Below are 14,919 nucleotides of genomic sequence, written 5' to 3'. Positions count from 1 at the left end.
ATGTTAAGAATAAACCAAGGAAGCGCACTTGGAATGGGCAGCAGCAGAGAAAGAAGAAAGGTGGAATTTTCACAAAAGATTTCACTAATACTATGATGGGTGTCTGAGAACAACATACGACTCAAGGACCTGCTCAGCCATCTCTCTACTTTCCAAATTTCCCTAGCAGCACAAAAGACATAGTCAAGCTAAATACACTGTAAGAACTAGAAGAAATTGAAATGTGGACACCTATAATCCTGACTTACATAATCAACCCTAACACAATTATTTCATGTCCATGTGCCCTCCATCTCCTCAGAAAAGAAAAGAAAAAACAAAACAAAACAAAACACATGAAGACTGTTACAATGGTCGTGTTGGCTTCCCTACTCACCCCCTGTTCAATATTAGTATGAAAACTGCTTCAGAGAAACCATTAAGCCATGTATTGTTCTTAAATGTTACGTCCACGTAGTCTCCTTGGTGAGGTTTCTCTGCTGAGACTTGGAGATTCCATTCCAAAGTTTTGCATGAACTATATGCCGCCACATGAGGCCTGTCTCTGAGGAGGAAGCCTTCATTCAAGCAAAAACCAAACAAGCCAGTGCACTCACCCTGCCTGCTGGCTGCTGGTGAGCGACTCCTGTTGTCCACGTCCAGAATGACAGCCAGCCCCACTGAGTCTGCTGGCAGGACGCAGTGGCTGAGGTCCACGCCTGTCAAGCTCTTGGGCTCCCTCTCAGGACCTGCACGCGTGTTCCCGGGCGCATCGCCTCCCGTGCCATTCGTGCCTTGCCCTTGTCCCCACGGTCTCTGCACGACATGAACGAGGCTCTGCTGTTCCAGGTCACAGTTCTGTTGGGGAACAAGGCAGAAATGTGTAAGGACACACACGTCCAATGCCCAGTAGAGGAACTGCCCCTCAGGTCTAGAGGGTGGAAAATGGAGTGAGGTCTGTTCACGTGCAATATCTGCACGTGGCAGAAGAATTGAAAGGCAACTGTCATGTGGAACTGACTAAGGTGGACACGCATGCCTCTGGAGTCACAGCACTTGTACACTGCATATGCTAGACCAGCAACACTAAACCAGGCCAGAAGTGGAAATGTGGTGCACGTGATACATGGAAACTAGAAACGATAGCAATATTCAAAGGGACGTGGAACGTAGGAGAAAAGAATGCTACATGGCACCTTGAAAGCACAGTGAAAATAATATTCAACGTTTTCTTGTTGCAGTTTGGTTATTATGAGGTTTTTGGGTTTATTTTTTGGTAGGATTGGGATTTGGATTCACTGCACTGAGATTTCTAGGCAGATACTCTAACACCTGAACCAAGAGCACATCCATTATTGTTTTATTTTATTTTATTTTGTAATACAGTCTTGCATTTGCCCAGGCCAACATGGACCATGTAGTTGAGATGAATCATGTACCACCTGGCCTAGCTTGTCTGTTGGCATGGAATCTCACTAAAACTTTGTCTGGGCTGTTCCCAAACTATTATCCTCCCAATTTCTGCTTCTTTGAGGAGATAATAGGCAGGAATCACTATACCCAGTCTGCTGATAATAAACCTTTGAAACTGGTTCACCTTTCTCTTTCTCGGTAGTTATTCTGTATAACATATGTTTGTCTAAAATCCTATGATGAAACCTGTTGGTACAATTAACACACACTTGAAATGTGTGACAGAAAAATAAAACAGGTTTTATTTGGGACTAGGGAATCAGAGGGAATGGCTAATGAGGGAGGTTAATAAGGGAAAATATGGCTGAAATAGCTTATTTGCATGTATGCGAATCGAATAATGAACCGGATAGACATTGTTTTAAGAAGGCAGAGGCAGGTAAGGCAGAGTGACAGAGGGCTGAGGTGCATTAGGATGTACTGCATGCAGGTGTGGATATCTCATCATAAACTTTCCTTGTATAATAACTGATATGTGCTAACAACCAAGAAAATTTACCTGGGAAGTAATGACCTTTCAATTGGCTCATGTAAACACTGGCAGTTCTGTCTGCATCATAAAGGTGTGAAAAGTCAGTTGTTATCCATTAAAGTGAATTAACTCTGCAGAAGCAGAAGTGGCGGTGTCTGTGGGAAACCACATACTCCTCAGCTGCACCACATGGGGGTGAGTAGAGAGCATGTGCATGAAGCATCCCAGATGCATACACTGCTCCTGCCAGCTCACCATTAAAATCAACAAGTGTACAAAAATGTACAAAAAGTGCTTTGTTTCTCTACCCAGGAAAAGTAGCCTCTAGAATTCAGGAGAATACAAGTTAAAATCATTTATGGGGACCTAAATAAGACTCCCTAAATCAAGTCCTACTTCAGTCCAGAGGAGCTACCAGAGCCAGGATCCAGTGGTTCATACCTGTAGTCCTAGCTACTTAAGAGGCTGAGATCCAAGAAGTACAGTTTGAAGCCAGCCCTGGCAGGACAGTCTGCGAGACACTTGTCTCCATTTAACCATGAAACCACTAGTTGTGGGGCTCTTGCTAAAGTGATAGCAAACTAGCCTTGAATAAAGAAGCTCAGAGTCAGTGTTCAAGGCCCTGAGTTCAAGCACTAGGAACAGTGGTAAAATAAAAGAACACCTAATAGAAAAAGAAAAATCATAACATCTCTGAGACACCAGGGATCTGACTTTCCAGTGGACTACAGGATTCCTGTTCAATCTATGCACATGCTATTCTTCTTAACAACTTCGGTGAAACAATAGGTAATGATTAACACCAGGAAAGCCACCCTTCCCAGGACTTTCCAACTCTCTCTTGTCACTATCAAAGGACCTCTGAGGACCTGTTAGAGGCACCATGTCCCAGGGGCCATCCCTCCCGCCCCAGGGGCCGTCCCTCCCGGCCCTCACTCCCAGGACCTGCTAGAAGCCTACCATGTTCCCTCACACCACTCGGACCATCTGCTTCTTCCCAGAGGTCACCGGGATGTTCTTCATGATTAAATCTGCATCCTCATGTCTGTGACCTCTGCCACATTGTCGGGTTTGCTCTCTGGCCTTCCTTGCAGCTCCCAGAGGTTCTCCAGGATAGCTCCTACTCCACAAGGGCCACAGCCCATCGTCCTCTGTCCTCATGTCTTCTCCTACCCAACTCTGCTGTTTCTATAGAAGCATATCCATCTTGCCCTGTGCATAGGCTGGGGGCTGCCCCTCCTACTTCAAATGCTGATGAGCCTCCTGTTTCCTAACAGTGTTCAGTTGGCACCTTGCTTTCTCCCTACCCTGCATCTTGCAGGGTGTCAAGGGTAACTAATTAGGCATCAGAAATGTACTTTACATCTTTGTCTCTCTCCTTCATCTATTCATTGTCACTGTCCTATTTTTATGCCTTTGATATTATAATGGCTTAGTGATTACTTTATGTCTGGTGTGTTCCTACTCCAGTCAGGTATGTGCTGCTCAAGTTCCCTGGAATGTCTCACTGTACCTGGAACAGGGAATCCAGCATCTGACTGTATTCTTCAAGGTCCTTTCAGCTCTTTAACATATGATGTTTATGTCTTGGACAGGTCCTTCCATGTATAGGAGTTAGAAAAGGCTAATCTCCATAAATAGTCCCTCACATGCATTAAAAGGCATTGTACAGGTATTATACTTCATTCCACTCTCCTTGATTTTATGTTCATCCATGTAGTTGGCCTTAGCCAATGGGACATTAGTAGAGATGATTTTACCAAGGCCTGAAAACGTGTTTGCCCTGCTGCTGAGGTCCTGATAAGAAGTATCTGTGGAAGCTCCCACCTCCTTAGTCTGGACCCCAGAACTACATTTTGCCCCAGCATTGAGCTCAGACACCAAGGGTCCAAGGGCCACTCCAGCATCAGCATGAAGAGCTTTCTAGAATAAGCCTGTGTGCGTTCACATGAGAAGACAAGACATGGTCCTGATATTCTGTGATTGCTCTTCAGCAATAGATGCAGACACCCTGCCTTGCCCATTCCAGTTAGACCAGGAGATGTTAGCTAAGCCAGCATCCAGAAACCACACAGCCTCCTGCTAGAGTCCTTCCAAAACACAGGGGCACCAAAATCTGGGAATTCCAAAGGCAGGAGCTAATTAAGACAAGGCAGGCAGGGAGGGGAGAAATAATGCATCGCCTCAAGGTTTTATCAATGTTGAGCTCTTCTCAGGGACACAAGATCTGTTCTTCACATTCAACACTAATGTTTATTTTACCATTGCTCTCGTGACTCTTCTCTCTAATCCGAATCCCAAAATTCCTGCAGTACTTATCACAAGTGGTAGAGTTTGGGGAGTGTGTAGCCAAGTGAGCCTCTGTGTGAAGGGTGTCTGTGTCTGTGGAGGTTTCTTGGCTTCCGAGTTAATATAGAAATTCTTGAAGACCTCAGCTGGATTCGACTTACATATTTATATTTACCAGAATACCTCACGAAGCACTTTGAGCCTAGCGAATATAGAAGTACATCTACAAACTGAAAAAGTGAAAAAGGAAACAAGAGTGGATGAACAAAAGAATGAAATAATGGATGAGAAATTGAGGGAATGAATGAATGAATATAAACAGTTCTAAGCTCTGTCTTTAATGTGCTCCATGGGAAGCCAGAAAAACATGGAAGAAAACAATATTGAAAAAAGAAGCTGGAAGAAATGAAGTAGACTCAAAACCTATACACTTAAATAGCTATTATATGATTTGTGGGAAATTATCCTCCCTAAGCTTTAGCTTTCACTGCTGATAGATAAATAGCAATCAGCTTCAAAGATGGATCAGCAGATTTAGGGAAATGTGAAACATGTGGACCTTGGTACACAATAATAGGTATACGTAGTAAAATTATCATCATAATGGATGTTTTAAAAACTTGAGCCAATGGATTCTTCATTTAAAAAGTATATGAAAGAGGGCAGGGAGTATGGCCTAGTGGTAGAGTGTTTGCCTAGCATGCACAAAGACGTGGGTTCGATTCTTTGGTACCATAACCTAGAAAAAGCTGGAAGTGGTGCTGAGGCTCAAGTGGTAGAGCTCTAGCCTTGAGAAAGCCCAAGGACAGTGCTCAGGCTCTGAGTTCTAGACCCACGACTGACAAAAAAAGATTAAAATATATGAAATAGCATAAATTAATTGTATAAAAGGGCTGTGCTGCATATTTATAACAAAATCAGATTCACCCCATCAACACTACTCTTCCACCTCTCGGCCCCTCATATTGTATATTAATGAAATTCCAGAATTCTGTCTACTTGCCACACTCATGATCCCACAGGAACTAAAATAGGCAAAAGCCATGCATATAGAATTTTGATAGCTTCTCAGTTTTCTGTGATCTAAAAACTGATACCAAAAAAATCACTAAAATCTCAGATTCCATGAAACACAGGAGATACATGAACAGATTTTCAAGGACAGCTGAATTTTGACAGTTATGGAAGAAATCCAAAAGATGAGTTGTCCTCTCCTCTGGAATCCAGACTTTCCTAACACTCACTGTAGCTCTGCAGAGGGAATGGGAAGAACCCAAACAGACTTCAGCAGTTACACTCATATTTATAGAACAAGGTTTTTCCATCTTCATCATACTTCTCATCTTTAATTGCTTAATTCTTTGGCTTCCTCACAGAAGACATTGTTGCTCTCCCCAATGTTCCCTTTGCCAGATGGTGTATTCCCATGTCAGGCCATCCTAGGTCAAAGCCACGATAAAGCATGACCTACGGATGTTACACTGGACAATGCTCAGTTGTGTAGCCACTCTGAAGACTAAGTAACAGTTATTTCTATGACACACACAAAAGAATTGCTCAGATATCAGAGGCAGAGATTTCTGGAGGAAGACAGAAGAGTGCTAGCTCCCTAGGGGAAGAGGCAATGCTGTATTTATCTAGTTACTCAATGACTAAAATATTGCCTGATAAAGGGATAACAGGTAGTACAACTCTTTCTTTGTATAACAACTCATTAAACCACACATGAGACAATGAAATCAGCAATTTATTTAGATAGAGCAAGTAGATGTTAGCTAAGTAGTCTTGCACTGTCCAGCTGAATCATTTTCCTACTGGGGACTGAGGAACTCCCCGTGAGAGTTTTGGTATGGATATCCCAGCCAATCAAACACTAAGGGTCTAGTGGGCGCCTCTACTGGGGGCTTTGATAAGGAGATAGTCCAGTCAATCAACAGCTATAAGTGAGTTCATCTGAAAAGCCATGAAAACTGGCCCTGGCACATAGAAAGTTATCTTGTAACACTTATTGTGCATATTGCTGTTTATTTTGATTCTATTGTACACAAGAGGAAGGTGAGTGGCAATGTAAGGGGTTCCATGTTACTCATCTTCTCAGTGTGACGCTGGAAGGGAACCTAGGCTACCAGCCCTCTGTCCACCTTCTCCCAATATGCTAGACAGGGCGGAGAAAGAAGGCGGGGGCTGGGACATGCTGATGAGAAGTGGGCTAGAAGCTGTCCTGCAACTGGATCGGTATAAGGATAGAGGGAGAGCAGGCAGTATCTACTGGATACAAAGGAGGAGAGATAAGAACACATAAGATGTGAAACCTGGAGAATTCATCCTCAGGGCAGCGACAAGCACAAGGAAAAGAAAGTGTGGTACAACTTGATTTTAAGAAAAGAACCAATAGCAGTCACAAAGGCAAGAGCAAGGAGGTAAGGAGTTAGAGAAGCCTGGACTGCAAAGGTGGGGGCAGGCTTAAGCTGTCTATAACATCTGTTCACCAACACCCCAAGTCTGCAAATACAGAGCTGACTACAGTGCACTGTATTTTCTTTGCATTGTCCTCCACCACCAGACAATGCGATCTTGGCGAGAAGATACTGTCTCTAACATTGGATCTGCAGTCCTGCAGACCACGTGTGTGTGTGTGTGTGTGTGTGTGTGTGTGTGTGTGTGTGTGTACCACCTAATCCTGTCAAACACAAAGCTAGTGTCACAGTCATTTCAAAAGCTGAGGAAACATGTCCACTGACCTCAGTGGCTTCCTCAAGTCCTACAACATGCATATCCAGGAATCAAGAGTCGGGTTTTCAGTGTCTGCTTCCTGACCTTGGCCCTCCACTTTCCCACACATCCCCTGCTCCACGTGGCCCCAACCCGGGCTCCTCTGTTCCTTCTTGTGCACAGGCATGTTGGACAGAAGCTCTGGCTCAGACTCCACTCCCTTAGTTTTAGAGCCTGTTCACTTATCTAGACAAACAAGGGTCTCCCTCTAGCAGTTTTCCTAGCTAGTGATTGAAGTCAGGCTAATGTCAGTGATTTCAACATTAATCAGTAATTTTAAATCTGTTAAACTTTATCTTGCCATACGAAGTGCTTCAAAGCATCTCTATTGAAGATTATCATACTCTATATTGTGTACCTTTCACATTTTAAAGTCTATCTCTGATTTTCATTTGAATTTTCAATTGTACACATTTTTTCCAGAAGAGCAATATAATCAGCCAAGAATGATCAGATAAAAAGATTTTCTAATTTAATAGTTAATGATGGTTATCAGATTTTAATTTTTAAAACTATCTTGGTATTAAGATATTTATCTTCAATAGTGTTAAAGAACTTTTTGGTAACATTTTAATTTTCTCTTTTTCTGTTGCAAAGATTTAGCATGTTTATTTCTTCTTGCTTCTTCTGTAAATAACTTCAAACATATTTTTTGTGAGCCCATCATAGTTATTAATAATGTGTTTTGTATGCCAAAGGAAGACAAAATGGCATTTATTTAGAAAGGCATTTCAGAGTTTCTCTGCTTTGTTTTGGCAGTTGTAGGGTTTTGCTCAAGGAACTCAAGGTCCTTATGTTTGCTAGGCAGGGCTCCACCCTTTGAACCATGACCCTAGTGCCTGGGGAATTTGCTAATGCAGTGATTAAGAACAATTTTGTTTAGGCAATGCAATAGTGTGCATAAACACAACAGGCACACAGAGAGGCTCTGACGAGTCAGAGCAGACACACTGTGCAAAGATCATGTTCCTACTCGGCTTCTTGGTCCTCAACCCCCACTCCCGCCATAGTTTTCAATGAACACTAAATGCCAATTTATATTAATTGGACGAAATAAAAAATATCCCTTCAACCTTACCCCTCATTTTCTTTTTTTTTAAAGGACACTTTTCAAGTGGATTCTTTGTGATTTGTGCTTTGAATTATTTTCTATTTCTCATGACTGCTTTTCATTATAATCAAAGATACTGTGTTACACGGAGATATTGAAAGCCTCCCTCACCAGTTGCCAAAGGCAGGGTAGTACAATTACTGGCCAAGGTCCAGTAGCCTCACACTAATTAGCCAGTGTTGTCTGAGCCCTGTCACCCCAGGCCTCTCCCACCCCACCCAGGGACCTCATTAGGACCCCACCAGAGAGCACGCCACAGGGACGGCGGGGACGAGCACTGGTTATGCTGTGAATCAGCTCTGCAATAAATGACTTTTCATGTGGGAAAAGGACATCGGTGCTGTTGATCAAATGACATTTGGGCTCTCACTCACATTCATCCTTTCCTAACCATAAAAAAACTTATCATCAAACCTGCATTCATTAACCATGTCAAAATTAGGTTTTAAAATATAAACCTTATAAGAAATGACCCTCTAGTGACATTTCTTTAAGGATTGTTTAATTGCTAGTGTTGATAAATCTTATAAAACCAAATTTAAATACTTTTTTAGCAGATTTAAGTTAATTTTCAAAGTCATGGCATTTCTGGACAGAATAACCATGGTTTATAGACTTTTCTCATATATATAATGCAAAAAGAGGTAAAGTTAACAATAATAATCTATTTCATATGTCTGTTTTCCTTCTTAAAATATTTTACCTATAAATTATTTGGCCTTAGGGGGAACATGAAGCTATTTTTGCTTCACCTCTCCTCACTTCTTGCTTTCTGTTTTCCTAAACTCAAGAAGAATCATTATTATTGCCAAAGAGTTTTCACTAATGAAGCAAGGAGAAACCATCTTCCAGCAAGAGGGCCATTTCTAAACAACAGCACAGAAATGCTAACAATCAAAACATCTCTGTCTTTTGCTAGAACGTGAGTGTGAATGTCCTGAGTCCCCTGTGAGTTAAAGGCTAGGTGGCCAGGCTGGGGCTCTATGTGCAGCAGTAAAGGCTTCAGAAGGTGAAGCCTACTGCACGGAGTGCAGTCTTTCAGGGAATGGCCTGGACAAGGGTATTGGGCCCAGCTCCTCTTGTCTTTTTGCCACCTGGCCACCGTAAAGCATTATGCTGCCCAGGCTAAAGCACAAAGCCAAGAAACCACAGATGAGATAACCAACACCATGAGCCAAAATAAACCATTGCTTCTTGTAAGGTGATTTTCTCAGGCCATGCCGTTACAGCAATAGAAAGCTAACTGCATATTCTCCATTCACTTCTAGGTCCTTGAACCCATCAGCCTCTAGCCATCCTTTTATCTCCAGGTTTGTTTCTGATTTCCCTTCCTTAATTCTCTTCTATAATCTGGCTTACTAAAAGAATGTGATCATCTTCCTCCCTCCACTTCCTCCTCCTCCTCCTCCTCCTCCTCCTCCTTCTCCTCCTCCTCCTCCTTCTCCAATTCTTCTCCTCTGTGCTCCCATATCACTCATATTCCCAAGGTGCAATGGAAGCGACAGGTTCTCTGTGGTATATGAAAGGGCATGCAGCCCCTTTCAGAACCACTTATGTGGTTTGCTCAGGGTTTGCTCTGCTATGGAAGGGATGTTTGTTCCGGAAACCAACATCACAATGAACCATCCACTCCCCTGTCCCACTATTCAGGGTCAGATCCTGGACTTTCTAGTCAGAAGAACCAGGAGTATACCATGCCATTTAGCCATTCAGTCTCTGTTTTGTAGCCTAATAGCCAGGACTAAGATAGTCTAAGGCAGGATACTGGAGACTGGAGAACTAAGCAACTAAGCCCAGGAAAATGAATTGATTCGCTAAAAGTTGGAATAAGTTAGTGTCTGACCTGGAACCAAATAAGTTTATTTTACTCTAAGTAAAATAAAATTGTTGGTTTGCATCTTGGTTATTCAAGGAAGGGAGGGAAAGAGATTCCCCTTCACACACACACACACACACACACACACACACACACACACACACACACACTACCACGAAGAATGCTGTCATGAGAAGTAAAAACTGAACATACATTCTCACTTAGTCATATAGACAACAGAGCACTAGAAGAAGAGGCATGTTGAAGTTCTAATACAATGTGAGGGAAATATGCAGATGTCTCAGTCCACTTTGAAATGCTACAACAGAATATCTGAGGCTTGGTATTTCATAAGGAAAAAAGTTATTTCTTTCCATCTGCAGGCTATGAAGTCCAGTTTATAGAGTTCAGCATATGGCAAAGGCCCCCTCTTTGTGCATCATCTCATGGGGGAAGGTAGAGGGTGAGCGAGAGCAAGGGGCAGAATGAGCAGACACAAGCCCTTCGGTAATTGTCATTAGGCCATGAATAAAGGAGGAGACTGACCTCCTGCAAGGCACTTGGGTCTCAGGAAGAGATACAGGTTTCGTCAGGTCTTCAACAGCAAGCAAAACTAGCAAAGACAGGCATTCATATTTATGTCCTAAAGCAACTGACAGAGATAAACAGCTTCACTCTTTTGCTGTAAATTCCTTAAGCTCCTAGCCTTAGGTCTAAATTTCAGATATAAATACAACACATTGTTACTTATGTCAGCTCCTTTTTCATAATCTGGATTTGTTATGTCATGTACCACAATTCTTTTTATTTTCCCAGATAAATAAAACATACAACTGCGCTGTTCTCACACCTAAGCTCAGGCGACCTGCCTGCACAGCCTTCTAGAAAGGCTGTGAACATTGTGGGATTCAGGACAAATTCCTAGACTGACTCTGGACAGCAGGAGAGGATGAATGGCATGAAGACTTTCCAGTTTTGTGTGCCCAAAGGCATCTGATAGCTAGGCTAGAAGCCTTGCCTACATTGAGTGGTTTTGTACATGTATAAAGTCTTGAACAACAAACATAAGGCAGTGGTAGAAAATGAATGTTAAGGTTGGTAAAGCATAGCAGGGTTTTATAATTTAGCACCACACACAATAGAACAATGGGTAAAGAAGACATGTGCACACGTGGAGATGATCATTTGATCTCTTTCAGGATGGAAGAATTCAGAAGAAGAGACTGATTTAGTAAATACAATTATTTTTTCTGTACCCTGACTTTATTAAATGATCTGATGGTTGGGAGATGAAGAGAGACTAGGAAAGAGAACCTATTTTGTGAATATTCAGTTTCAAGAGTAAAACACTATTAAATTCTAGAATACAAATCTATTTCAAATGTGTGGAAATAGTAAAAGAAAAAAATACCATATGTATAAATATCCTCATATAGACCAATTACCAGCTCTTGCCTGTAAACAATATGGCATAACAAAGATTTAGACAGCATTTGCATTGTATCAGGAGTTGTAAGTCAGCTGGAGATGATTTAAAGTACACGGAGGATGTGCTTGACTAAGCAAACACAGGCAACTTTAGAGGAGGAACTTGAGCACCCACAGATACTGGTATCTGCAGACGTCCTCACGCCACTCATCTCTCACAGAAATCAAAGATGACAGCATGAAGAATTTTTTTCTTACATCAGAAATGTTTTAAAATGCTTTGATGGAAAAGCATTTTATTAGCAAAGACAACGTCAACATTCCCTCATAAGTAGAACATAGGACAGAGATACAGAACTCAACAACTGAAGCTTAATAAGTTAAAAAAATAGTTGTGAAGAAAATGGCCAAATGACACTAAAACTTTACCAAAAAAGTAAACTGAATATTAAAATGCAAAAAGTGAGCAAGGACATACTACTAAGATAAACAGTATATGAGGTGCCTTTCACCCAGCCAACGCCTGACAGCGTCCTCTCCCTCTGAATGTGTCCTACAAGCACTCACTTTGCCAGGGTACAGGTGCATGTGTGTCTGCTTCTTCATCCTTCAAAGTAAATTTTAAGGAATTTTCCTGAAGATCACACAATTCCAGAGTAAAGAAACACTGTGCACACAAGATCGTTTGACATAGCTAAACAGAAGAAACATCCCAAACACTCATCCACAGAAAAACGTGTGCTATGAGTGGAGACTGACAAAGAATATGAGAAAGATAAGGAGTGATGGCTCTCATCAGAGGAAAAGAAAAGAAAATAAAGTACTCGCTTTTTATAAGGCCAAAGAGATATTATGAATATCTGTATATATGTCACTGTTAATATTTGCAAAAAGAAACATAAGAGAAATAGAATCCAATTAAAATGGTTATTTATGAGAAAAAGAATTGGGAGAGGGGTTAGAGTGAAATCAGTGTTTCCTTCAATAGCCACATAGCTTGGCTTTTTAGTCATGTAAAATGTTGTACACAATCAGAACATAACATTGAATAAAATGGAGAAAAAACTAAATCATGAAATTAAATGACTCTAATGGCATATCAAATCGATAAAATAGCAATGAATAAATGAAATTTAAACCCAGTTTCTTTAGGAACTCCAAAAGATTGGGTAAAGGGGTTATAATTTAACATTACATGTCTTCTGGATATAATGCTCTGCATAAATAAAAGTAGAGAAAAGAAATTTGGTACTTTATTTAAGCCTCAATACAATTATGGGAATTCTGAAACAATTTATTTGTATGTTAAGGCAGAAAAAATTAGTAAAGTTACTGATATTTTTGGAAATCAGGTTTCTCACAGCAGCAGAAGGAACAGGGAAGGTGAGAAACAACCTCTCGAATCTGAAACTAAAGAACATGATGTACTTAAGAATTAAAAAACAAAACCATCTCACTAAGAACAATTCCAAGCATACCTAAAGCCGCAGAATAGTGATGACCATTTTCTGATTTCCTCCCCTGTCCACACCACCAGCTGATGTGCACCAGGCTTCATCCACATCTACTCATGTCCACTTTCCATCTGTTGTATTGTGGAGCACATGTCAAATATCATCTTTTTGAGTCCACAGGGAAATAAGTACTATGTCTACGAAATGTGAATCTTCCTTTAAAATGCAATGGTAAAGCCATTACAATAGTAAACATAATAAAAATAAATCTTTAATAGTATCAGCTATTACTGTTCTCATAAGTGCTTTTTTTTCAAATTTATTTGAGTCAAGATTCAACCAAATAGGCTTCATGTTTTGTGACTATACAAAATGTGTCTTATGTCTCTGTTACTTCCATTGCCTTATTAAGACATGACTCACATGCCATAAAATTCTCCCTTTTAGAGTGCATAATTCACCAGTGTTTGGTATCTTTGCCCAGTTGTTCAGCCATCATCACCAATTCTAGAATGTTTGCTCTTTTGTCATTTTTATTTTACAAGTTCTTCATCTTTCTTAGATTTGCAGTTAATTTTTGCTTGGAAGAAAAGGATGAATACTCTTGTAGAGTTTTCAAAATCTGAATTTTGCTAGTTGCATTTGAGTGATAGTTGTTTCTCCATCTTCATTTCCTGAAAACCCTCATCTCTGGCTGTGAGGTCTGTGCACTGGAAGCTGAGTATGTGGAGTAGAAGCCTTGGGCACTGCTTCCTGCCAAGCAGTTAACACTGTGGGCAGATACGGAGGCAGAATTACCCTGGGTTCACAAACTGCTGCAGTGGGTTGTTTCTAGCAATGAGCAAACGTAGTCTACATTGCATACACCTGTATGAGATCACAGCCACAGGCCTGTGGTGGTCCCAGTACACTGCCCTCCCTGCTTCAACGCCCTGCACTCTGGCTACTGGATCTCAGAATGAGCTCCTGAGGTACAGCAGAGCTCTGAGGCCTGACAGCTGGCTTCCTTGCCAGCCTTGTACAAGAGGTTCAGAATTAGGGACACTTCCAGCCATTTGCTGTCCTAAAGCTGGAATCAGCCATTTTGCCAAGATGTTTTTTTTTAATCCACTACTTGGACTGCAAATGCATTGCTTGACCAGCAGCTTCATCAGAAATCCGGCATAGGGTTTGGTATGTCCGCTTGATTTTTTGAATGATAAACATATGAGCACAGCCTGATATCTCAGGCAAATTCAGCAAATGAACATTTTACATAATCTCTTCTCACTTAATCTTCTTTTCTCTTGATAAGATTCCTGAAAATGATACAACTAAAATGTTGTACAGTTGCTCACTATTTTAGCCTACATTGCATACATGCAGCTTCAAAATAATATCATCAAACTGATTATTAAAAATATGTTAGGTTTTTCTAATTACCTTCATGTTATTTTTTAGGACAAATGATTGCATTTAAAAACTTCTTAGAATAGTGTAACTAACTAAAAATACATTATATTTATTTGTTTTCCTTTACTTGAAATGTTGAAGATTAATCTTTAAAATAATTAATCCAGGGGCTAGGAGTTTGGCCTAATGGTAGAGTGCTTGCCTAGCATGCACAAAGACCCAGGTTCAATTCTTCTGTACCACATGCATAGAAAAAAGCTGGAAGTGGTGCTGAGGCTCAAGTGGTAGAGCTCTAGCCTTGAGAAAGTCCAAGGACAGTGCTCAGGCCCTGAGCTCCAGCCCAGGACTGGCAAATAAAATAAAATAATACTTAATCTGTTTTATAATTGTGTGAAACATTTATAAGTTTTAGCAATCAAGTCTGAAAAACCAAAGAAGTCTCACTTCTCTTTCTATTTTAGTCTCTCCTCAAAGTAATTGTTTTGGTTGGTTATTTTACAGAATTTTGCTTTATCATAGAAGTTCAAAAGCTGAACTGAATTTATATGTGCATGTGTGCACATGTATATATGTATGTGCATATGTATATATGTGTGCATGTATTTGTATGTGTATGTGCATATACATTATATGTTCAGGAGCATCTTAGCCCCTTTCTTAAATAAATGGTAAAATGTTGTATACATTTTTCACTAAACTGATTTTCTTAATTAATTCTAGAATAAAATCCATA

General features: G+C 40.8%; 1 protein-coding gene across 1 annotated transcript in view; it reads right to left on the bottom strand.

The window, feature by feature from the left end:
* The window catches only part of Prkn (parkin RBR E3 ubiquitin protein ligase), a 912,456-nt gene that overhangs the window by 581,185 nt on the left and 316,352 nt on the right, over positions 1–14,919 (bottom strand). The window contains 1 exon segment of the mRNA XM_090337856.1: positions 597–837. Coding sequence (XP_090193982.1) covers positions 597–837 — 241 coding nt within the window.

This window comes from Megascapheus bottae, chromosome 8, assembly GCF_031878675.1.
Source record: "Megascapheus bottae isolate mThoBot1 chromosome 8, mThoBot2.hap1, whole genome shotgun sequence".
Taxonomy (NCBI): domain Eukaryota; kingdom Metazoa; phylum Chordata; class Mammalia; order Rodentia; family Geomyidae; genus Megascapheus; species Megascapheus bottae.
The sequence above is the reverse complement of the archived record's forward strand: the minus strand, read 5'-3'. Positions and strand labels throughout refer to the sequence as shown.